Genomic DNA, 27,179 nt, shown 5'->3' with positions numbered 1-27,179 from the left:
AACCCTTAATAACATGGATTTTCGCTTCTAGCGCCGTTCTACGTCAAAAAATACATCGAAAATATATGTCATACTTTTGAAATAGAGTGTCTCTTTCATTAGTTTTTACGAATAACATCATTTTCTACGCCGTTCGTCCCGGCTGACTGCGCCGACACTCAATTTTTTCGACTACAACGTCAACCCAACATTAATTCTACACATAAAATACATGTTTTCGATGTATTTTTTCATGTGGAATACGATGCTGTCATCTATTTTGCCGTATAACTTACTCGCAAATTGCTAATAGCAATAACTACTAATAAAACTACTAATAAACTTCTATCTCAGGATTCATAAAGTCCAATATATGTTAAAATAAAGATCTTTTTACTCATGGAAAATGGTTCATAAATGATGAGGCAACTTATATAATATTAAATAAACAATCTATTCAATTATGATATATTTTATCAATTTTGACAACATAAAAAAATGCATTAATTTATATCAATCCTCATCACTGTCTTCTTCGATAACAGGAATGGTATTATCTTGTTCATAAATCTTCGTAAGTTGTTCTGCAGGTTTTATAATATAGGATTGCATTCTAGCATATGATAAATAGTAGATAACGGTGGCTACGTGAGAACAACACCCGATTGTTCTCTCGCCATTAGGGCACTCGCAGTAATAGCGTAGAATGCCAGCACAGCCCAGAGTTTCTGGTTTATAATGTATATAACATTTGTACACTGTATTTTCTCTATGTCTCGACTTCACTTCTACCTTGAGAAGATCAGATGATATTTTACAATAACCTACATTAAACTCATTTGTCTCACCCATCATTTCAGCCAAGTATGATATCACCTGCTTCATCTGATATGTTCCAGTGAATAATCTTATTAGATCCTTCATTGTCATTTCGGGAAAATCCTGTATATCAGCTGATGTTAATCTTACAAATAAACTGGATTTACGGCTATATTTTCCGGCTCTGACTTCTGTAGCTAAGCTATTTTCTTTAGAGTTTTTGTCAAGTATATAACGTAATACTTCATTATCTGAACAAGCAGTGGTAATAAGTCGTTTTCCAAATTGATTTATTAGAAAACAAACTATCCTACAGTAAAGACCAGCTGCAGGCAGATAGCGGTTGTCCAGTTGATGGTGAAAAAATTTATATTTTTGAGCTACATTACCATGTACAGCTTCCACTACCCAACGCAGTATTGTAACAAGTCGCGATTTGTTTGCATCTTCCGCTGACAGTTGTTTCTCATTTTTGCCTTTCAATGCTGGCATAAGAACCTGATATCCATCGTTTTCTAATTGCGACTTTACATCCCGGAAGCCGCGATCAAGTATGAAAACATCGCCTTCTTTACACATCAACTCCTTCAGACCACTCTCATTGTCATCCAAAATCTTTTTTAAAATCCTAGCGTCATTTTCTTTGGCATAATATGGTCCCAAGATACCAACAACAAGACCATTTGTAGTGCATATAGTGAATGGCTTACATAATGGAAGTTTCTTGTGCCCTGAATAAGATTTTCTTTGATATTCGTTATTGGAGCTCTTTTGATGCTTTAAGTAGGTGCCATCAGCAACAAGAGCAAGATTATTATCACTTATGCCATGAAGTTTTTGGAGAAGATTTGATGAATGATTAAGAATCAAATCTTCGCGATTGACGGCATGTAAACCAAAACGCGAAGGCAAAACATCCTTTTCAAAAGAATTCAAAATAGAGTTTGAAAACTCAGAAACTTGTTGGTGACGTTCAAGTCCGAGAATAGAGCAGATCATTTCATTTGAATTACCTGTTCGCAGTCTGAATAGAAACACAACCAGAGCTTGCGTAACAGTTCGATTTGCTGTACTTCTTAAAGAGACCATCATTTCTTTCAATTCTATTATCTGTTCCCACGACAATCCTGTGAATGCGCGAATTCTGTCTTTAGAGATAGAAAAGTCACCGATTCGGTCATGTAATTCTCTATCGGACGTGATACTTATAGCTTTGAGTAATTTGGTAATATCTTCAGCTGTTGTAGTAAATGAATGCGCCTGTATTTTTAAATTATCCAACTCTTCAACGTAAAACCGTTTCTTTATCAAATGTCTGTGACAACATCGGTTACCTTGTGGGATAAATATTTCCTTCTCAACAAATGCTTGCTGTCGTGCTTCAAAAGGAATATTGACGATTCCTGTTCTAGTTCGACACAGACAGCAATAGTTATGAGCAGAAACAACTCTTTTGAAAGGTAATTCAATAGTTTCTTTAACAGCAGGTTGAACTTGCTGTGGACTATAAACTGGATCATTTTTAGAAGTCTGTGATGATGGATCTGAAGATGATGTGGATTCTTGGCTGTCGGACTGTGGTGTATTAACCACGTTTTTTGATTCTTCAAGTTTACGTTTTTTTGACCTTGCTAAACGTGCAATGCCGCTGCATTTACGACACAGAATATCTCCAAGTACAACAGTTGTAGTTAAATAGTCGGACAAAGAAGAAACTTCACCATCTGTTTCAATTATTTGTTTGTATCCGACCATTCTGTTTTCTGGTAACCCGCAAACAGGACATTTTTTATAAACTTTTGAATTAGCCATAATGATTGATACCTGAAAGATAAAGATTTTAACGATTATTTTACGAATTCAGATCAAGAAAAATCTAAAATATTCAACATAGCTATAAAGTACAATGAAAAAAACAATATTTTTCTTTTCAACAAATGTATCTATTGTAGTGTTGTCAAATAATAAGAAAAGAATTCGATTTACGAGATGAATTAAAAAAATAATCGTTTCTAGAAAATCTATTTGCCTTTGAAATAATTGAAGGATCATATTGATTATTAAAAGGATCATAATGAATCTCCACCTTCAAACTGTATAGAACTTACAGTTTCTGCAGGGCGTAATTGAATTCAAAGGAAACCGTACCCTATTGAAAAATTTCATATGATTAATGATATAATTTTTCGGTCGGCATTATCATAAGATTTATCATATGATTATCGCTAAATTATATGATTAATTATATAACAAATCATGTGATAAATCATATACAATGAATCATATGTTATTGAATTTTTCAGAGAAAACTTGGTTCATTATATGATTTATCATATGATTAATTATGTGATTTATCATATGATGGAAGAGAAAGTGCTTAATATTGCATTTTCTAGACATCATGTGATTTATCATAATTAATTGTATGATTTATCATGTAATTTATCATATGAATTATCGATAAATTATAAGATAAATCATATGATAAATCATATGATGCCAAAAAATGCAATATTAGGCTTTTTTTTTTCTTTCATCAAATGACAAACCAAGTTTATTTCTCTGAAAAATTCAATATCATATGGTTGATCGTATGATAAATCATTTGATCAATCATATGATTTATCACAGATATTTCATACAATTGATCATATGATTGAGCATTGATCATATGATTAATCATATGAAATTTTCAAACCAGGTAAAAATTGTTGTAAACCCCATGAAAATTCTGAGATTCAAAATATTTACGTTATTTATTATAGGTTTTAATCGCAGATCATTGTGCATCAAACCAAACAATGCATCAAAACAAACAGCAAACTAACATACTCTCAATATTCAATAACATGATTATCTGATAGCTTTTTAAACTCAATGTTTTTATGAAAGGATTTGCATTCAATAGAAAATAAGCGGTGAATAACTATGCATAATTATATTTTTTTTTTCAAATCATTTTCCATGTTATTTAAACTAATGGAAATTCAACTACTTCTGACAGTAAAATTATTGAGAATCAAAAAAATGGTATTTTTTTAGCTTTTCAACGATAGCTTTGAAAACTTTCTAATTTACCAAACAATAGGTGTTAATAAGGCGGCATTACCAGTTACAATAATTGACCAATCACTTTTAAGGTGGCTTTCTACTTCAATTTAGGGAAAAATTAATTTTTTTTTCTAATTCACAAAGGTATTCTATATGTATTATAGAATACGGTACAAAGATAGATTGTATTTGTATACTAGATTTTGTTTCAAAGAAAATGTTATTAAATATAGATTACGGTCCAAGTTCAATGATTTCCAGCTTTTTCATTTTTTTTCATCAATAACTAAGTGCTGTGTGGATATTATAGTTTCATAGGAAGGCGAATATAATGTAAATACAATAACTGGAGAAGCAAAGGAGAATCATTAGTTTTCACGAAAAGAAATTTTTATTTCCGTCTGGCAGGAAATCAAATTATTGATTGCTGACACCTCAAGAATATTTATTTTCATCATACAGTATTAAGTGTCGAGGTGCAAAAGAAAATATTACTGAATATAGACTACTGTTCTACTTGCAGTTATTATATACAGTTATATCTAAACATGTGTATAAAACTATATCAATAATATAAGTTTTTATATTATATAACCACCAACTTATAATAAAAAATTAAATAATAGTATATCCAGAATTCAATTTGCATAGAAAGGTTTATTTATAAGGTCGAAGTTTTTATCAGTTTATAACTACAATCAAGGTTAACAAATTTTAAAATTGCCTAAGATTTTCACTTACATATCAAGATTTTTTTATTCATAAAAATCACATAATTTATATTTTCAAGCTTTCAAGGCTTGAAAAAAGTTTTTCTTTCATCATACAAATATTAACCTTAGAAAAGTAATTAAATTAATTTACCTTGTATCGAATGTCTTCAGAATTTCTCCTAAGTCATGATCACTGACTGTTTCAAGCGACTAAATTTCGTTTTTTACTGATTGGTACAATTGATTACTAAGTATGTAAGAAGAAGATTATTTGAAGATTTATTGAAGATTTTTATTTGGAAATTACATGGAAAATCAATCACCATCAACTCTCTAACAAGCAAGCAATCCTTCTCATTCATAGACTATAATTTGCTGTAACATTTCCATGAAATAAAATTAATAACTTATTGCTAGAAGTATACCTAGTTTAACCTTAGATATTAGTACTGCTTACCTTTTTAAACGTTAAGCAACTGTTAAATATATTGCTGTACCATTAAGTGACAACAATAATATATCGAAATAAAACCGAAATATTTTCGAATCTATTTGATAGTCGCTAAAACCTTGCAACAATGCTAATACTCAGTACAAAGTTTTTTCATAACATTATCACTGGATATTCAATTTAAAATGATATTGTAGAATAAAATAAATATTTGCATAACCTCCACAATGAACAGATGTTGATTGTTCCACTTTTTAAGGCAATGCAATTTATATACCGACTACAAGAAAAAAATAAATAGATTTATTGTATGAATAACAATAAAAAATTGAATATTTAGCCATTAATATTTTTTAACAGAGGATTTTTGGTAAGTCCGTTGAGCATTGGTACTGAGCTAACTGAGCGGAACAACTGAACCAAACAATCTTGGCTAGTGTTGGCCAGTACCGCATGAATATCTGTATCCGCCATTTCTAGGCATAGGGTCCACGAAAATAGAGCGCGAGAATTCAAAAACTAAACTAGTAGTTATTGCTATTAGCAATTTGCGAGTAAGTTATACGGCAAAATAGATGACAGCATCGTATTCCACATGAAAAAATACATCGAAAACATGTATTTTATGTGTAGAATTAATGTTGGGTTGACGTTGTAGTCGAAAAAATTGAGTGTCGGCGCAGTCAGCCGGGACGAACGGCGTAGAAAATGATGTTATTCGTAAAAACTAATGAAAGAGACACTCTATTTCAAAAGTATGACATATATTTTCGATGTATTTTTTGACGTAGAACGGCGCTAGAAGCGAAAATCCATGTTATTAAGGGTTTTTATTTTTTTAAAGGACGTTCTCCACATTTTAAAAATCTAAAAAAAATATGGGCGTGTTTCTAGAGTAAAACTACACAATATATATTTTTTCCAGCGTTGAGGTATCTATCATTTTTGAAAAAAAAATTTTTGAATATTTTAGAACGTAATAAAAATTTGAATTTGGCGCCAAAATTTTTTCCGATATAACGGTCTTGTAGGGCTTAAAAAACCCTACAAAATGAGAAAAAAAATTTTTTCTAGCTCGAAAATTGACCGAGATATCGTCGAATAACTGTAAAACATAAAATGTGGTCCCATACTGCCCCAGATTGGTCTAGGGGTCTGAAAATTTAGGGAAAGGAGTTTCTAAACAATCCCAACAAAATGCCCTATTTACTTTTTCAGGAGGCTCGACGGCACTTTTAACCATCTTACCCGGCTAGACCCTTTCCTTAACCTTCGAGCTGGTTACCCTGACATGCTCTAACCCCGAACTCCTACACACGAATTTCATCAATCCTCGAACTGGTTATTCTGCCCAGCCATAACCCGAAACTCATACACCTGAATTTCAACAATCCTCGAGCTTGGTAACCTACCACACTGTAACCCCAAACTCTTAACCCAAATTTCGTTACCCTCGAGCTGGTTACCCTGGCAAGCTCCAACCCCGAACTCCTACACCCTAATTTCACCAATCCTCGAGCTGGTTTCCATGACACGCTCTAACCTCGAACATCTACACCCGAACTTCATCAATCCTCGAGCTTGTAAACCTGCCACGCTGTATCCCCAACCTCTTATCCCAAATTTCCTTAACACTCTAGCTGATTACCCTGCGATACCTTAAACCCTGACTCTTAAAACCCATATTCATCAACAATCGAACTTGTTATTCGGCCAAGCCATAACCCCGAACTCTTATCCCAAATTTTCTGATCCTTCGAGCTGCTTACCCTGACACGCTCTAACCTGGAATCCCACAACCGAATTCCATCAATCCTCGAGCTTGTTAACCTGCCACGCTCTAACCCCGAAGTTCTACACCCGAATTTCATCAATCCTCGAACTTATTACCCTGTCACGCTCTAACCCGAAATTCCTAACCGCAATTTTCTTAACTCTCGAGCTAGTTACCCTGCCACGCTCTAACCCCGAACTCCTAAACCCAAATTTCATCAACCCTCGAACTGGTTATCCTGCCACGCTGTAACTCCAAACTCTTATCCCAAATTACGTTAACTCTCGAGCTGGTTACCCTGACAAGCTCTATCCCTGAACTCCTACTCCCGAATTTCATCAACCCTTAAGCTGGTTACCCTGCCCTTTCCAATTTTCTAGTCCGAAACCCGGTTGTCAGTTATTCATAATCCCAATTTCGAAATATTTTTAATATATCTGAAGAAAAGAACATAGGCGAAAGAATTGTAGAAGATATCGTTAAATTTATTTTATTTTTATGCTATATTTACGTTATATTAATTCGTCATTTCATCTGATATTGAGATTGCATTTTTTGAACATAAAAATACGATCCGCGCTCATTATCACTGTTAATATTGTGAACAATAATGATACTCTATAAATAAATACTGTAGACATATTAGATTTTTGCACCATGCACATTTTATAATTGCTATTTTCTCACAAATCTCGCAGATGGGCTGTTCTGAAACTTCGAAGCAATATTCAACGGGATTGTCGAAAGAATCAGGTTTTTTATCCAAGTACTCACTTTTGTACCAAGCATATTTAAATACCCTTTTGAATCTAGGTGAAGATAATTGATTATGTGATATAATGTAATTTTATAATATTATTCCTCTCATGTAAATTAATGTCTGATCCGAATAAAATAATGGCATCAGATATTCTTACAAAGTTTTTCCAAAATCGAAAACCGAATACATCTAGTGGTTGAATCTTGCCTGTCGTATCCTTAGGAATTGTCATCAATCGAAAATTTGTATCTGCTGGTGTCACTTCTCTTACAGTTCGTTCACACTGTCCACTCCATGAGTCTAGTAATAAAACTGCTGTTTTCCCATAGTTAGGAAAATATACATGTTGCAACCATGTTTGAAGTAATTCACTCGACGGCTTTCCTGATGCACTTGCTCGCAAAAATATATTAGGTATATTGAATAGTTTTTTTGAAACAATGGGCCCAAACTCTCCGTTTGTTTCTTTTAATTACATAAAAAGGGGTGATAGCGATGTACCTTCTGCAGATATTGTCGGTTGAATCGTATAACTATACGTAGTCGATGATACTGATTGTACTACTGATTCGACTATATTCTTACCTTTTTCATTCAATGTTCTGCCAGTATGCCTTTCTAAATTGAATCCATTTTGATCGGAATTATATATTTTACTTGCACATTTGGTTGATAATTCTGTTTTTATAAGGTTGATAAAATTTTGACAATCTAACTTTAAACTAGCTTCATTTTCCACAGATACTTTAGTCACATATTTAGTTATTTTACAAGATACAATTTTATGCTTTTTTTCAAAATAGTAATATCCAATTGGGTTAAGCTTTAAACCAAGCTATATCTAACTCATACTTTTTTTGTAAAGCCCATCTTTTAAGATCTAAATCATGCACTGTTAACTTCGATCTAAAGCATCTTTGAGTTGTTGTAAAGTTTATTCTGAAACATTAAACAGATTCTCTCATTAGGTACCGCCTGTCAAAATTTGCTGTTTCCATGTTCTCAATGACGTTCTGACGAAAATTGTTTATATTTACTGTGGACGGAACTTGAAGACAGTTTCTTTTTCTTACCACTTTTTCAGTAATCAACAGCTTTTCTTTTATATCCATCGTCGAGTACCGTATTTGTTACCGTACAAGTAGGTACCTCGGCATAGTCTACACCGTGTATTTCTTCAAATTGATCGTCAATTACTTCTGGATTAATATCAAAATCATCATCCAGGAAACATAAGTTCTCACTTGTCTCACATTCAATACCTGAATCCGTTTCAATGCTTTTTCTCAATATATCTTCAACATAATCGTGTAGCTGCTTCTCTGCATCGTTTAATATAGGTATGCATTCTACAACCGCACTTATGTGGAATGTTTTCAGTAATTTTTGAATGACGTTATGAATTTCAATTGCCATTCAAACACAATTTTAATATTCAAAAACGTAGATGTAAAGCAAAGTTCTATTACTAATTTACTGAAGTATGCTGATCGAATATGCTTATATATACTGTAAGTGAACAAAACATGTTTTGAAGTTGGCACCAAACAAACCGATATCAAATCAAGGTGCCCGAGGTTCTTCCACTGTTAGATCTTGGCTTATCACATACGTCAACGATTGCGATTTTTATCAAGGAAAAAAACAGTTGCAGTTACAATCTTGCTATTTGAACCACATGAACCGCATTCGTTGGTTGTGGTTTCTGTCAAGGAAAAAAACAGTTGCAGTTCCAATCTTGCTATTTGAACCACATGAACCGCATTCGTTCATTGTGGTTTCTATCAAGAAAAAAAAACAGTTGCAGATCCAATCTAGCTATTTGAACGACATGAACCACATTCGTTGATTGTGGTTTCCACGTCATGCCACAGTTTGATTTTGTTTTGCCACGCACATACTCGAGTGTGTTTAGGGTGGAAAATAAGACTAACATTATCTCATGTCAGTATTTTTATATTGGCTAAAACCGCCTCACAAAATACGTAGACATATTAGTATGGTAAAATCAGTTTGTCTAATGAATTTTTTCGTAATAACATAATAATCGAATTTCCTCAGGAATAGTAGTAATATTTGTTGAACATAATGATTTAAAAATGAAATTCCCGTAGCTATTTCGAACTTCAAAAATTTGCATGATTTCGTAGTTGCATTTGCTATTTCCTACCTATACATAAATATACGTAATTAATTAAACGTTATCTTCGACAAAAAATGTGCATATGTCCTTTTATTTGAAGATACTATAAATATTTTATGAAATCGGAATTGTGAATGACAGGGAGCTGGGTTCCGGATTTCAGAAAATTGGAATGCAGGATTTCGGCGTTACATCGTGGCAGGGTAACCAGTTCGAGGGTTGATGAAATTTGGGTGTAGGAGTTCGGGGTTAGAGCATGGTAGGGTAACCAGCTCGAGGGTTAAGGAAATTTGGGTTAAGAGTTTGGGGTTACAGCGTGGCAGGGTAACCAGCTCAAGGGTTGATGAAATTCTGGTGTAGGAGTTCGGGGTTAGAGCGTGGCAGGGTAACCAGCTCGAGGTTTAAGGAAATTGGGTTCGGGGTCGGTAGGAGATCAGGGTAACAAATGAATGCTCTGTTCACTCTCCAATGAAGGGGTAGCAGCCCCTGGTGATGGATACTGTATACTTTTGAGTTAGATTTTAAAGGGAATTTCATAAAATTCATTTCTTCTGAAAAAATTTTGCAAGAAAATATTTAAAAACATAGCTTTTTTTTCAGGCGACTTAGGGGTTGGAACCCCTGTAACTGAAATTTTTTAAAAGAATTTTTTAGAGTTTGTTTCGTCGAAAATTGTTCATAAAATACGAAAATTTCGCCATAAAATGGTGTTGAAGGGTAACTTTCGTGGGGAGCTTTCACCCTCTAAATAGTTTATTCGGCAGAACAAAAGTATACATGTGTTTGGCTTTTTTGAGTGTCATAAAACATGAAATAACCAGCATAATCTGCGATTAACAACTGCTTCTATTGTATTAATAACATTAAGGGCTAGTTCACCCTCGAGATAATAGATAATAGGAAAACCCCGAAACACGTCAATTTTGTTTTATCATTTTCTACTAGATGATCATTTTAAAAATTTTTTTAACATAATTTTTTGATTTTGTAAAGTAAAAATACACTATAAATACAGTTTTTCCTCTATACACCGTAGGGGTTGCAACCCCCCGGGGACTAAATTGATGTGTGTCTGTTACTTTTTTTATAAGTATCTTTTGTTTTTTTGTTTCATAAAAAAATATTCATTAAAACTAAAGATATTGCTATAGAACTGCTTTTGGGGATGTTTTTTTGGGGTGGGTTTCATCCCTTAGATAGAAAAAATCCCGCCGATAAAAAAAATACTGGTCTTTTATTTTTGTTCGAACTATAACATATCTAAATTACAGAAAAATCGGAGGCGGAGAGTTGGGATCCCTTATCAGACGAGTGCGTATAAGCTGCACTGCCTGAAATATTATTTTATTCTATTGATATTGGAGTGCTAACGGACAGATGAGATTCGAAACGAATGCGCAGAAGCCGCATTCGTGGACAGAGGGAGTAGGTCGGACTGTGATTTAAGACGAGTTAGTGTTCGTTATTAGTGCTCTTTGTTTTAATTTTGTTTTTATAATTGTAACAGTTGCGCGACGCGGTCGTCGGTTGTGCCCACATCGCGAGCGTAACGGTTGACCGGGAGTTCGGGCTGCGCGAGAAGAGAATGACTTGTCAAGATGTCACCAAGCGGGACGGTGAACGCGATTATGCGCGAAATTTTAAAAGACAGATCGGTGTGGGCTCTTAAGCGGCAAATGAATGAGACGCCGCCCGCGGAGTTAATGAGTCTCCTTAAAACCTATGGCCTCAGCGTGACAGGTAGCTTCAGGGAACTCCAGGAGCGGATGTTGGTGGTCGACAGCAATGCTGCGGAGATGGAATTCCTGTTAAGGAGTCCTCCAGAGCAGCCGTGTGAGCTGGGGGCGAGGCGCTCGTGCGTTATACGACGACAGTCACGGACGAGTCCCGTAAAATGGGCCTTACGAATGGAATAATGGAGTTAGCCGAAGAGGAGACCCCGAGGGTTAAGGTGAACTCGGCAAGGACGACGGCGGTGGTGCGGCATATGCATGAGGCCATAGCATGTGTGCCCTTGCACCAACATCAGCTGGACCCCAGGTTCAACTTCCGCCGGCAAGCGCCGCCGTCGAACATCACATCTGTCGGGTACCTTCAAGATGAGCGAAGGAGGACCTGACTATGATAATTGCAGAAAAATCGGAGGCGGAGGGTTGGGGTGGTTCCCTTGTGAAGTCTTAATCTCACAATAGAAACACCAATATTCTAACTACTTACACTCGTCGCGGATCCCAAGCAAGGACGCACCTTAGATAATCTGTCGATCTAAACAGATTGCCATTCAACGGCCGTGAAGATCAAGTCGAACTAACAACAACAGTTTCTTAAATCTCAACGCTTGACCGTCCTTTTACTGGCCGTATGCTGTAAATATGGTGAGTTTTCAACACGTTAGGTCGATGAGTCACTCACCCGTGCCTGAGCGCAGCAACGGCAATACAACCATGCTACGTATCTGACCGCGTATCTCTCTCGCTCAGCGCGCTCTCTGAACCCGAGATGAGAAGCGCAAACAAACACCGTCCAAGCTACGACTCAATGCAGCTCGGCCGATTGTTCGATTACACCTTCTGTCAGCCTCAACTGTCTTTTTCAAATTCTTTTGTTTCCTCGAATTAATTTTCTCCTTTAGAATTCCTGACTATAATATCACGCCCTATCTCTCTTTTCACACTACTATTTAATTCCCGATTTCCGTGATTTCCCCACAAGACATGCCGTGTAACACGTTCGTTTATATTTTCTTATTTGCGTGTCAGAAATGAGCCCAAGTAACGTTGCGTCACAAATTATTTTAAGTGGAAGGCGTAATCGCTTCGTCGCGAAAAATTAATGATAGGCTTTTGTCACCGGGAAATCTCAATAGTCCCGATTTTATCTAATTATAAGAGGAGACAGGGTTATATGAAATCCTTTCTTCTATAGTCAGTTATACTTTTTATTCAAATTTTCCTATTTACACATCCAGCACGTTTTGACTTGTGCGTCGGGCAAAGTCCGGGCTAGTCTGTTCCGGGCGAATTAACGCACCGGAGACAAAGCATCGCCTTACAAAATTATCCCACAAGTCCCCGTGGATGCGGTGCAAATTCTACGCACGCACAACCACTCGTCCGCGTCCGGCCGATACGATGCCCAGAGAGAGAGAGAAACCGAAGCGCGCACCAAGGAATTGGGTCTCGCCCCTAAGTGAAGCTGACGCGGTGGATCGAGAGCAGCCTTCCACAAGTGGAACGGAGACCAGCATCAGCTGCCGCCCCGAGCACGCTGGGTAGGGAAATGCGAGCGTAAATTCGCACCATTTTCGCGACGAAGTGTCCCCGGAGGTGATGGTCTTGGGAAGGCGCCCGCGTCGGCTGGAAATCGGGCGAGCCCGCGGACTGGCGTGCCCCCGCCGCTCTTGGGAAGTGCGTGTCTCGCCTCCGCGTCCTACTGAGACGGCAGTTGCAAGTACCCGGTACGACCGCGCTGGCAAAGACTCCGTGATGTCCGCCCCGGAGCCTCATGAGTCGGCCAGTCGGCCATCAGTGGTCGATTCACCACGATTGGTGTTCCGGGCGAGAAGGTGGGTCCAAGAAACGGATGGAACCCAGCCGGTTTTGGGAATTTTTCCCTATCACCGGCAGATAACGTGGGAGACAGGCGAGAAGAGATCGTCTCCGCCAAGGATCCCGCGCCTGCCGAGTTCGATCCAGCCCGGACCTGGACGAAGAGAGACGATGGTGCTGAGTATGCCGGGAGAGAACTTGCCGGAAGAGAGCCCCCGCTGCAGCATATCTCTCCCGTCAGGACTCCTGTCGCAAGAGCCGAGGAAGGAGATGTCGGAGTCCATCGTTCAACGGGTACTTTCTTGGCCGGTATGGACTCGGTACCGTTTGACCCGGTGTTGGACGTGAAGCCGTTTTTATGCTTCACCTGCCAAACTGGGGTGCATCGCCGTTCGAGGTGCCCGGAGCCACCGAGCCCGAGAGAATGCTGCAGGAATAGCGGACGCTTGGACGTGACGGTCGGCCGGTGTGTGCGATGCGCTGCCGTTTACGCCAGATATCTGCAGGCTCAGGCGGGAACTTGTCGGGTTGCGAAGGCGCCTCTGGAGCAACAATCTGAAGAGGTGGTGAGGCCCCGACAACAGGTGGAGGAGGTTGATAAGCCCCAGAAGGACAAGGCCAAAGACGGGACTACAACGGAGCCGCGCAAGAAGAAGCAGCGACGTGGTGGCCGCCTTCGACGAGAGCAAATCGAGGCGAAGAGAGCTCTAGAAGCCTAGAAGACCGATCCGAACGGCGCGATTGAGAGACTGGAGGGAGGATGCGCGGCAAGAGCACCAAGCCGCTAGCTCTAGATCCTAGCCATCCAACTCCGGCCGAATACATTAGGAGGGTACGGCTGCGACGCTTTGCGTTGCAAGGCTGCACTCCTGATGTCCTGGATACAAAGTAGTGGTGTAGGTTGAGAATTTTTTTCTTTTTGTTATCAGTATGAATGACATGAATTCGAATATTGTCATGTGTGAATGTTGCACTTCAGTTTCTTTGCTTGTCCCTGCGAGTACACAGGACCGTTGGCGGTGATGCTGGGGGAGTGATCAAGGTGGTCGTCCACCGATGATCATGAGGGTATCGTTGGACTTGGGAGGAGGTGTGACGGGCGGAGCGATCGTTGAGTTCGCTCGCTCTGTTCGCCTCTCTCTCTCTCTCTCTCTCTCTCTCTCTCTCTTCCATGTGCTTTCCCCTTCGCCGCTGCCACATCGATCTTGATTGATTCAAACCGAGTATCAACGCACAATGTGGCTCTGTTCCAGGTCTGATTCCTGATCGGCGTTGATGTTTGGCACGAGAGGGATGGAACAAGAGCAGGAAACGAGAGAAGAAGAGAGAGAAATAGTGTCATTGGCATGAGTCGCACATGTGTGTGTAGCCGGCGGCACACGGCCATTTAGGTACCTGTAGGGAGGGGCGCGGAAGACGCCGTGGAAAAAGCGAGATCGCGGGGGCAGTGTGGCTTTGACCAGCAACGGGCCTATTAGCTGGATTAACCTCGCAACTAAAGTGAGTGTGAACCGCGCGAATACCAGCTCTCTTGCAGAAATTACATCAGACATCAAAGGAAAGGACCGACTGCGCCGTGACAAATCCACATTCTTCGAGGACATCAATCGCACCGATGAACGTGAACTTCCTCTACGGCGCTCCCTCCTAAGATCAGGTTGTTTTTCCTTGGTGCGCGCTTCGGTTTCTGTCTGTCTGTCTGTCTCTCTCTCTCTCTCTCTCTCTCTCTCTCTCTCTGGGCATCGTGTCGGCCGGACGCGGACGAGTGGTTGTGCGTGCGTAGAATTCGCACCGCATCCACGGGGACTCGTGGGATAATTTTGTAAGGCGACGCTTTGTCTCCGGTGCGATAATTCGCACGGAACAGACTAGCCCGGATTTTGCCCGACGTACAAGTCAAAACGTGTTGCATGTGTAAATAGGAAAATTTGAATAAAAAGTATAACTGACTATAGAAGAAAGGACTTCATATAACCCTGTCTCCTCTTATAATTAGATAAAATCGGGACTATTGAGATTACCGGGTGACGAAAGCCCATCATTAATTTTTCGCGACGAAGCGATTACGCCTTCCGGACTTTTCCCCTTAAAATAATTTGTGACGCAACGTTACTTGGGCTCATTTTCGACGCGAAAATAGGAAAATATAAACGAACGTGTTACATATTAAAGTGAATGAATATGGTTTTTTCAGGAGCTAAACGTAGATTGATATTAGAGAGATTAATTTTTATCTGCTGAATAGCTTTTACTAAAGCTTTTAGATTGGTGGCATATATCGCGATATCGTCTGCAAATTGAGATATTGAAACTCTACAAGATATGTTTTTCACGATGTCGGCTACAAAGATTATGTATAAAAGTAGACTAAGCACACTCCCTTGATGCCCACCCTTGCACGATAATCTAGGTTCATTAATTTCATTGGCATAGTCTTTCCATTGCAATGAACTTTATAAATTTAATCAAAGATAACAGACATCCAATATTTCCTAACTTATCAAGCAGCATTTTAACATCGACATTATCGAAAGCTCCCTTAACGTCAAGAAATACTGCAAACATATTCTTTTGATTACGAAGAGCCGATTGAACAGAGATTGTTAGGTTGAGCAGATTATCATAACATGACTGGCCTTTATGAAAACCACTTTGACTTTCCGGAAGTATGTTCTCTGACTCTATCCACCATTGAAATTTATTTTTAATCATTGTTTCGAACAATTTGCATAGCGCTGATGTAAGTGCGATCGGTCTGTAACCTTTATTATCAGGTTTTGGAATGACATGGACATGAGATTTTATCCAATCTGTTGGAAAATCGCTTGTGCTATACATTTCGTTATAAATGTCAAGAAGGAAAAGTTTATATTTAATAGGTAGTTTTTGATATGGAGTCTAAGGCATGATTAAATTCGGCGAAATTGAAGGAACTGTCAACAAAGTCGTTTTGTTGGCACTTTAGTAAGTAATTCGGATCAGGCTGTTTGGTAATCGAAGAGCAAAGTTTATTAAGAGCTTCTATTTTTTTGTCTAGCTGTAAATTTTTAGGGACGTGAGAAACGTTAACTTTGATCCATTTATTTTTAAGAATTTTACTAGTATTCCAAATGTACCGACCGTCTATTAAGAAGCTGATGGTATTCGTAAACTTAACGTAACTTTCTTACTTTTTTCTTTTAAAAGTTCTTCTCGATACAGCAAACAGTCTCTTATATTCTGTAAAATCATCGAGATTCTTAGTCCTTTCCCATTTTTTGAACGCCAATTGCCTCTGCTTTTTTACCTCTGAGTACTCTTCATCCCACCATCTTACAGGGTTACGGTGAATTTTAATATTTATAAATTTCTTTTTAGGCGTGTTGCCAGTGACGGCGGTCGTAATTGAATTAACGAAGTAATCATATTTATCGCTTGCGCTTAAGTGTTCGTATTCGCTGGTTAGAAAATGTATGTAAGAGTCCAAAAGAATTTGAACAACGTTGTCTTAGTTAGTTTGAGTAGATCTGATTTTGTGACTTTTTTTATGGTAAATGTTTTTCCGCGCTAAAGTTAACATTGATTGTGTGACGAGAGCAAGCAGTACGCTTGCTCCTCGTCTGCCCTCCTTCTCTCTCTCCCTCTTATCGCTCGGCATGGCGACGTGGTCAGCGTTGGGCGCATATATTTATTGCGCCTAACCACTGGCCTTTATGTTTTCCAGCCGCCGAAGATTGCCGAGCAAGATTGAGAGCGCCCGAAGAAGCAAGAGCGCTGCGACTATGAGGTAGAGAGAGACAGAGAGAGACAGAGAGAGACAGAGAGAGAGAGAGAGAGAGAGAGAGAGAGTTAGCGAGCATGCTAGAGTGCGCGTCTATGCACGCACTATGCAGGTTTGGGCCGGCGTGTGACACGCGACCTATTAGCGCTTTTGTCGCACGCCGCCTAATAAGTGGGCTTGGTGGGAGAGCCCGGCGAGAGCGCGAACGCTGACCATGCGTCAAGGCGCGTGAGGCAGTTCCCGGAAGAAAGTTAAGGAGAGAAGTTGGAAGTAGCAGCGCAATGAGAGAAGAAGAAGTACACGTGCAGCAGTGACCAGACCAGGGCGAGCCGAGGCAACGTGTGGCGGCAACACCTGCAGCAGGGCATTCAGTGTCGCCCTCGCCGCCATGCACGGCATGACTTCCAGTGGGTTCACCACGGGCTACGCCGAGGAAGACGTCCAGCCAGCGGCCAGGTCAACTCCCCGTTGCCGGCTTATCGCCAAGGACAAAGGTCAGGTTATCTCTCTCTCCCGGTATTTCTCTCTCTCATGGTGATGCGCGGCCTCGTAGGAACGATAGGTAGCCAGGCAATCCCTTACCGGCTACGCTTATCGTAACGCGGTAGTGAGGTTTCGGTGTATCTTTTCTTTTTTTACTTGTAAGGAGGCGAATGGTCAAGGCGATTTAGTCGCCGGGCAATTCGTCCTCCCGCGTTAGTTTAAGTTGTTCTGTACATGTGCACGTGATGTAAACTTTATTATAACCGATTTTGTATTTGTTTGTCTGAATAAATTTAAGTTGTATGTTCTAATTAAGGAAAATTATTTATTCATTCGACCTATCCTCTCGTTCCCCGATTGTTAAAGAGCGAAAGTGCCTCTCTTACTCTCCCCTTAATAAATTGGTGACGTCAGTGCCGAATAAGGCGCTGCCCTCGTTACAATTGGATAATGATCAGATCCCCAAGTCTCGTCATTTACTTGAACATCAACTTTTTCAGCTATATTTTTGCTCAACAAAATTAAATCAATATTAGAAGTAGATATAGAATCAATGTGAGAGTACGTATCATTGTTATGAACGAAAAAATTAATGATACACTCGAGTAAATTTTCTCCGTTAGTATCGATTTTATTGCAATTCCAATCGACGTGATGAGCGTTAAAGTCACCGACAACTAAGCAGTTTTCTTCATTTTTAAAGTTCATAAAAATTTTATTCCATTCTTCAAGTGAAATGACGAGACCTGGAGCTCTGTAGCATACGATTAAGCTTACAGCCGGTTCGACGTTATTGATTACAATTCCGCATATTTCGAAAGCACTGTCAGGAAGTCAAAATTTTTTATTTCACGGTGAGCCAACTTAAATCGAATTAATAAAATAATACCACATCCTGATGAGTGTGCTCTGTTAAGCCTGTAACTAACAAAGGCTGGGAAGTTAATATTTTTGCAGTTTTCGTTCAGCCAGTTTTCTACGCAAATGAAGTTGTCCACATCAGAAAGAGCTACTTCTATGTCTTCTTTGTGCTTGCGAAAACTTCTTGCATCCAGTAGAGAATTTTAATCGGTCTTTTAATTGCGTGAACCATTTTAAAGAGCTACTTCAGAATCCGAATCGTTGGGTTCCGATTCTACATTTGAACTAATATTCTCTGTGCTGTTTGAAATTTCAAGTTTTTTAATAATCCTAGTGATGCGATTTTTTAGATTACGATCAACATGTAGATAGGCGTCTCTGAGCATTCGAATGAGTCCGGGAGTATCGCTAGTAAACTTCTGAGCTACGTCTAACGTTTTTGGATTAACAAACGTTTCCTTGACAAAAGAAGCCAAACTGTCAAATTCAAGAGGGTAGTTATTGCTATTTACTAAAAAGAAATTTTTCACCGTAGCCAATTGTTCATCAATCTCTACTTGTGTGCAGCTTTTATCTGATATTTTTTTGATTCGCTTTCTTTATTGCACCTTTTCAGATCGGTTATATTGCGGAGAGAGGTCTTTTTTCTCCGTCCGATTTTGTTCCTTTGCAAACATGGTAGAGCTGGAAAAATTGCTGGCCGATCTCTTAATTGCGGTGTTGACAGGTGTAGTTGAGGGGGGGGGGGGCATCGCTTGAGTTGTTGGAGCATGGCTTTGCTCCTCCATTACTATATCCGTGATTACGGTGTCGATTTGTTTTGGTGACTTTGTAGTTGATTTTTCTATGCTATTCAAGTTATCGTTTTGAACACGTTTTGTGTTATTAAGTTTGTATATTGTTGCGTTATTGACAGTACCTTGTGCTGCACAGTGTTTAGCAAGGTGACCTTCTTCTTTGCATAAAAAGCAACAAACTTTTTCACTCGAGAAGTAGACCCAATACGTTGTATTATCATAGTCTATTTCCATGCTTTCCGGGAGTTTATTAATGTCATCAGGGTTTATATAAACTTAGCGCCTGAAGCTCATGACATGTGCGTATTCAGGGTCGTTGATACTTGCTCTTATGCAAGAGATTTGCGGGGCTGGGGTGATATCAGAGCTTTTATTTTTTCTTCAATTACATAGTGAGGAATAATTCGACACACGTTAGATACAATAATTGTCTTGACTTTACGAGGGTCGTTTGAAAAGTCCGTGCAAAGTCAGAGAGTTGGCGCTACTAGTGCGTATCAAGGTTATTTTCAGTTAGTGGCATATCTTGGAAGAGCACACACCAAGTTTCAGCCAGATCGGCCAATTACTTTGCGTTTTACATTCGTTTCAATCAAAGAAATCGAGTGGTTGTAAAAAAATGGACAAAAAAGAATTTCGTGTATTGATTAAACATTACTTTTTCAAAGACAAAACGCCTCAGGAGATTAAACAGAAGCTTGATAAACATTACGGTGATTGTGCACCTTCGATTAGAATGATTTATAAATGGTTTCAAAATTTTCGGAGTGGCCATATGAGCACAAAAGACAATTCCTTCGTCCGGGAAGGTTATGGCGACTGTCTTTTGAGATTCGCAAGGAATAATCTTCATCAACTATCTGGAAAAGAGTAAAACCATTACAGGCGAATATTATTCATCGTTATTGGATCGTTTGAAAACCGAGTTGCTAGAGAAACGTTCATGATTGGCCCACAAAAAAGTCCTCTTCCACCACGACAATGCGCCAGCTCACGCCTCAGCAGTTATGGCCGCAAAACTGATGAAGATAGGGTTCCAACTCGTTTCACATCCCCCCTATTCTCCAGACTTGGCTCCGTTGGACTACTATTTGTTCCCTAATATGAAAAAATGGCTGGCGGGGAAAAGATTTTATTTAAACGAGGTGATTGCAGAAACGAATGTCTATTTTACAGACTTGGACAAATCCTATTATTTGGAAGGGATTAACAAACTAGAGCAGCGTTGGATGAAGTGTATAAGCCTAAAAGGTGACTATGTTGAAAAATAAAAAAGATTTATTAAAAAAAATCAAGCAGTTTTTATTTTTGCACGGACTTTTCAAACGACCCTCGTAGATATCAGAGGTCGAAGCGTGAGAGAGTACTGCTCAATGTTTATTTTCATGTCAGGCTCTGTGAGCTTGTCGACAAGCTCTTGACTGCTAACGTAAATACATATTCTGCCATTCGAAATTCTTGAGACGAACAACACATTAATTGGTTTAAAGATTTTACGTATAGCAAGTGTGTAGTCTCTAATTGTTAGACCCTCAATTACTTCTGTAACAACTGCTTAATCTCTTTTTGGAAACTGAGTCTTTTGTGTCGTTCTAGCGTACGATTCTTTAGGGTGACTTTGGTACTGTGAGGATTTGGATGCTTCTTGCGTGAGATTACTTTGTAAGACACCGCCCCTGTAGTCAGAGGTTGTCCCCATGGTTATATGGTGCATGATCGAGATAATGCACTTGCACTATTAAACCGTTATGCACTATTACGGCACTGAATAAATTCAGACGCACTCGCGGAGAAAGTATAACTCTATACCATGCGACAGTCAATACACTCGTTCGCGCTCCTATTTATATAAACACGTCAAGGTTCAGACGGGACTCTAACTGATAGATTATTTCATAAATAAAATACTGTGAACTAACTTTGGCTCATCTTGTGAATTAATTTATTCAAAAATTTGTTTTAAATTAAACTTATACATGGAAATATAACCTCACAATGGTTATGGATTAATAGGTAAAAAAAAATCTTGATGAAAGTTAACATGTTGAAATAAAGTTTACGAAAAGTACTACTCCAAACAAGTTTTTATAACTGAATTCTAATATTTTTTTTTTAATTATCAAATTTATTTAGAAACAGAAGGAGAAAGGATTTATAGCTTAGCTAACACCTAAAGATCTACTGCGTTATTAGGTTTGAAATAATTAATAGATCTGTAAATATCAATATAATTAGATTTTTCTTTGTTAATTAATATCGACAGATGTTAAAAATATCAAAGCATAAAACTGTTTTATATATACACTACATTTTAGAATAGTTTTGATTTGATTCAAGCACAAAATTAAGTATTTATACAAACGAAAGATTATCGCGCAAAGCGTACTTGATACTAGTACTACGTATCACATATTACCTATATAATACGCTGGAGTAACGCAGTATTCATAACCTGCATATCAATTACATATTTTGTTTATCAAACTGCAAAATCAGTCTAAATTATTTAAAATGATACTATGGCCTGAATACTAAAAATGTTAGTACATATAATAATAAAATATAAGTCATAGCTTAATGACGATAATGTAGATATATGTACAACCTACAAATATGTGTCTTGAGACACGGACTCAATTAACGGTTCGTATCAAAGATCTATCAATTTCTAATTATAAATGTCATTTAAAAATTTATCTGAAACGACCATCGATGATTTACTAGATACTCAATCATTAGCACTCATATTGATGGATTTCATTTTATATGATCTGGGTACAGTTAACGAAATATCTCCCGTCTCCTTTGTAACACTTTTCAAAAAATAAAACTTACATGTGAGTAGGCTGCTGCTAATGCCTAGAAAATAGAGACTAATTTAAAATAAATTTTGTAATTTTAAATAAGTAAAAATAGTAATTCAATAATTTTTATTATAATTATATTTCTGCAATTTTGGCATGTTATCCGATCAAGATCAAAATTACCATTTCATAATTATAAAAAAAATTGTTAAATAACTATTTTAACTTGGTTCCAATTGTAAAATTAATCGTAAAATAGTCCCCAAGTTCTAAGTAATAGTGGCAGTTTACTGTTACATGTAAGTTTTACTTTTGGAGAAAAGTGTGGAAGGCAGGGGAAAGGAGGCCAAAATATGTAGAAAGATTTGTACTAGCATTTTGGTAGAAATTATTTAACTTTTATATTAATTGTATACAAGATTTGTATATGGTTTGTATAAACATTGTAAACTTTCACACAAAATTTGCACCATTATTTCTTGCAGAAATATAGGCTATTTTTTGGTAGATGACTATATTTTATAACAACTGCCTTGAATGGACTCTAGCAGTCCTTTCTAATAAGTATGTACAATTTTTGTCAATTACATAGGTTATCTAATGTTAGAGTCAATTTTAGACAAGTGATATAACTATCTATGATGAATGTAAATGGACCCAGCTTTTTCAGTAGATAGTTGAAAACCTATTAGGGATACTGAAAATTTTATTTGATTGTATAAAACTTTATTTCTAAACTTATAGCCTTATTTTATATAAATCAAGAGACTGTCTTACATATATTTTTTTACAAATCATCTGTAAGAAATAAAGCAAGAACCTGAAATCCAGTAGCTCTTTAGAGAGCCACTAATTTCATGATTATTCTTTCAAAAAACAATAATCACTCATAAACTTTTCCTTATATCAATATAAATTTGTATTATCCTATTCCAAACTATGCTGGTCTATTTGTGCATTGTTTCACTTGTTAACCCTTTTCCTCCCAAATAACACAAATTTTTTCTTAACTTTCATCCTCATATCTTTATGATCGTATGAAAAATTTATCAAGCATCATATCTTGTAGATTTTGACCTCCTCTTTCGAATGCCGTTGACAAAATTTACCTAAATTGTAAGCCGGAAACGTTATAGGCCGGTTCTCCGGAAAATTCACAAATTTTTCGCGTTTTTTTTTCTAAAAAAAGTATATTTTGAAATGGAAAAAGTTTTCACACACCATTGGAAACACTGTTATCGGTGTTATAGATGTCTTTTCTTTCAAATACCGTTGGATTTTTTCCGCAATTCAAAATGGCGAACACAAAATGGCGTTCGAAAGGAAAAATTTTTTTTTTAAACTTGACGAATTTTTTCCTCCAAAACTATCAAGTTTAGTGAAAAATTTCTAAGAACAAAAATGTCTTAAAATTAGTCAAGAAATACTCTCAAATTTTTTCAGATTTTTTTACAGCGAATTTGGAAATTTCGATTTTCCGATTTTCCACGAATTCGAAAATTTACTCGAAAAATTCTGAAAAAAATTGAGAGTACTCCTTGGTAAATTTTAAGACTCTTTTGTTATTATGAATTTTTTTATTGAGTCAATAGTTTTTGAGTAAAAAATTAATCATTTTTATTCCTATACATATTTTTCAAATTAGTTTCATAAAATTTTAAAAAATTTCAAGTCTAACAATTATTTTTTTTTGCTACCCTCGCTAAAAGTCGATTTTCCTGATCGCGACGCGATAGGACTTTAGGCGAGAGAGTTAATTTTCGAATTCGTGGAAAATCGGAAAATCTAAATTTCCAAATTCGCTGTAAAAAAATCTGAAAAAATTTGAGAGTATTTCTTGACTAATTTTAAGACATTTTTGTTCTTAGAAATTATTCACTAAACTTGATAGTTTTGGAGAAAAAAATTCGTCAAGTTTAAAAAAAAAATTTTTCCTTTCGAACGCCATTTTGTGTTCGCCATTTTAAATTTCGGAAAAAATCCAACGGCATTTGAAAGAAAAGACATCTATAACACCGATAACAGTGTTTCCAATGGTGTGTGCAAACTTTTTCCATTTCAAAATATACTTTTTTTAGAAAAAAAAACGCGAAAAATTTGTGAATTTTCCGGAAAACCGGCCTATAACGTTTCCGGCTTACAATTTAGGTAAATTTTGTCAACGGCATTCGAAAAAGGAGGTCAAAATCTACAAGATGTGATGCTTGATAAATTTTTCATACGATTTTTTCATTAAAAGATATAAGGATGAAAGTTAAGAAAAAATTTGTGTTATTTGGGAGGAAAAGGGTTAAGGCAGAATGAAAGAGATTATTTGAAAGAGACTAAATTCAACGATTATCTAAAACTGATTGCTTAAAATAATTAATTTTATTTTTTTCTGCATTTATTAGACAAACATATTTTGACAATTTGCAATTGATATAAAAAAATTTTTCCACCATGATATTTCCGGAAGTAATATTATTTCTGCATTACTTAGAAAATATAGAAACATAGATCATCATGACTACTAAACTTATATAACCATCATAATGTTGAGAAAGAATAATGTTGAAAATAATGTTGAGAAAAATGATGAATTAATGAAAGTATAGCATATATCATCTCCAACTGAGTGTTATACTTTTTGAAATAAAATGTGCACTTCAAAGTAAACGTATCTTAAGGGTAATAGTTCACAAATAAAAATAATTTGAAGCTTAATTTGAAAATTATTTTAAAGTAAAGTATTACACCAAATGAACTACAATCGATTCATAGTACTTATGTTTACATACTTAAGTTTGCCATAGTTAAGTCACACTTAAGTTGACCACTTAAGTTACATTAAATTACTGGTACTTAAGTTACATTAAATTTCTGGTACTTAAGTTACATTAAATTTCTGGTACTTAAGTTTACTTAAATTTCTGGTACTTAAGTTTACTTACCTAAGTTTCTAGTACTTAAGTTTACTTACTTAAGTATACCAATATGTAGGAAGGGTCTTAAAAATATATTTTTTAATATTTGGATATGTTTAATGGAGAATAAATACTAATTACTTTAGATAAATTACGGATAAACATGAAATAAATTGATCCATAAACTATTAGACAAAATATATAAATACCATTGATATTTGTACTTCTGATAGATGTAAAAGATGTGATTCCCCACTTTCCAACTGTACCAGCAGATTTAGCTGCAGATGGACGGTTGCTATTTTCCTTGAATAATTTATCAAATTGAATATTTCCTGATGCCACACTATTATTCACTTTACGATGGCAAGATTTTGTACAGTTTTTAGATGTCATTTTTCAATTTTTGGCTCTATTCACAATTTTATTATTACACCAAATATGACCATAATATATATGTATTAAAAACTGATTTATTTTTTTCACATTGTGCTGAAAGCTGAAATATTATAAAACATAATTTTAAAACTGTATGCAATTTTAAACCTAACAAGTATAATGAATATTTATGATTATCCTTTATACAGCTTGTATTTAATAACCATGAAAATTTATGGTTATTACACGCAAGGTGTGAAACATGTTTAATTTCAAAATAACTATTCCTGCAATACATCAATTAACTGACACATAGTACAGAATAATAGAGTAAAAGCTTCAATAGTCAGACAAAGATAAGTATCAAACTAATTATTTTGATAAGTTAATTATTTTGACTGACCAACTATTAATGCCTCTACCGTATATAATGAAGAAAAGCGTAAATATTAAAGAAACTTTAAACTTTAAATCCAGCTTTAAAAAAATTATAGTTGGATGAATAATTTTTACATAATATATCTTAATAAGCTGTATCCAATATCTAAATTTAATATAAAAAAAAATTTTGTTTTTATATTTAAAAATGCATTGCCTGAAAAATGTTATTTTTTTTATATAAAAGCTTACCATTACTTCTCACATATACCATTAAAAAGAGCCATTTTTGAATAGTTTCAAAGCAATGAAAAAAATAAGAGATATTAGAAAAACAAGCAAGAAATATAATAAAAATAACAGGACTATGTTTTAAAATAAATCTCATACCACCAAGTTTACTTAAAATTTTCTGAATAAAAACATAAACAGCAAAATAAAAAGTAGGACCTTTTTAATTTTAAGCATTTAATCAAACTTTTATCGTAAATAATTTGCACAATATCTAGTAACTAAATTCAAAATAAATTCTAATTTTTTTCAATAAAAATTAAAAAGTGATAAATAAAAACTTTTTTTCAATTAAAAACCATGGCCTTTTTTCAATTAATAACCTTACAAATTTAAAGCATTATGAATAAAAATTCAGCTCTCTATGATTTTCTGTAATCTAGATTTTAACTTTAGTTCAGCCAGAATCCTTACATAGGTTATTATGTTGTAATTAACAATATAATAAGTAAAAATTAAGATTTATTAAAAATAGTCCATTATAGAATTGCGGGTGATATAAACAATCAGAAGCTCTTTCACAACCAGGTTAATTTCATATAAATTCAAAACATGATAAAAATATAGCTTAATTTCATTTCAACACTGTGATGAAATACTTCTATAATTACAAAAAGAATATCTTTTATATTTGTTTACTCTATACAATTTTTTATTAATTTGCAGTATATTATTTAGTGTAATAAACCTAATAATAATCTAAGCTATGGTATTTGAATTATCGACAACAAATATTAAAACTGATAAAAATATACTAAATTGTTTGGATAATTTATAAATAAATTAAAAAATATATATATATATATATACACACACATAAATTTGGTTAGTTTCTTGAATCCACGAAATATTCAGTTTTTCTTTTATTATGATTACTGACATTACACATCCTAGTAAATATTATTTTATTTATATCGAGGTTACTTAATATCAAAAGAATATTAAGAATATCTGACGACCAAGATAAATCGAAATTTATACAGGATACGTATAGGTACGTTCAACCATACTTTCAATTTCAACAATATGTAACTTTATGATAAATATATAGTTTACACAGGCCTTAAAAGCTAGCACCCAATTATTTAAATATCAATAATATTGATAAACTAATCATACCGTTCAATTGCGCGTTCCTTAATTACTAAAACCTCAATTGTACGTCGTTGAAAATTATAACTATTTTGTAAAAATTAAATAATATAAGTTACGGATGATGGTGTCAGCAATCAAAGTTGATTCTCTAAATTCGGTGGTTTATATCGCGAAAAAAATGTTTTAAA

General features: G+C 36.0%; 1 protein-coding gene across 1 annotated transcript in view; it reads right to left on the bottom strand.

The window, feature by feature from the left end:
* Positions 1–26,896, bottom strand: part of LOC131663150 (protein wings apart-like) — a 334,256-nt gene extending 307,360 nt beyond the window's left edge. Inside the window, exons 1-2 of the mRNA XM_058933320.1 lie at positions 26,711–26,896; positions 25,059–25,348 (exon numbers count right to left, since the gene is read on the bottom strand). Coding sequence (XP_058789303.1) covers positions 25,059–25,245 — 187 coding nt within the window. The 5' untranslated portion in view covers positions 25,246–25,348; positions 26,711–26,896. The remainder of the gene's footprint in view (positions 1–25,058; positions 25,349–26,710) is intronic.
* Positions 26,897–27,179: the final 283 nt, after the last annotated feature.

Source organism: Phymastichus coffea, unplaced genomic scaffold (assembly GCF_024137745.1).
Source record: "Phymastichus coffea isolate CEN01 unplaced genomic scaffold, Cenicafe_Pcof_1.1 PCOF00002, whole genome shotgun sequence".
In the NCBI taxonomy this organism is placed as follows: Eukaryota; Metazoa; Arthropoda; class Insecta; order Hymenoptera; family Eulophidae; genus Phymastichus; species Phymastichus coffea.
Note: the sequence above shows the minus strand (reverse complement) of the source record. Positions and strands in the feature narration are given on the sequence as shown.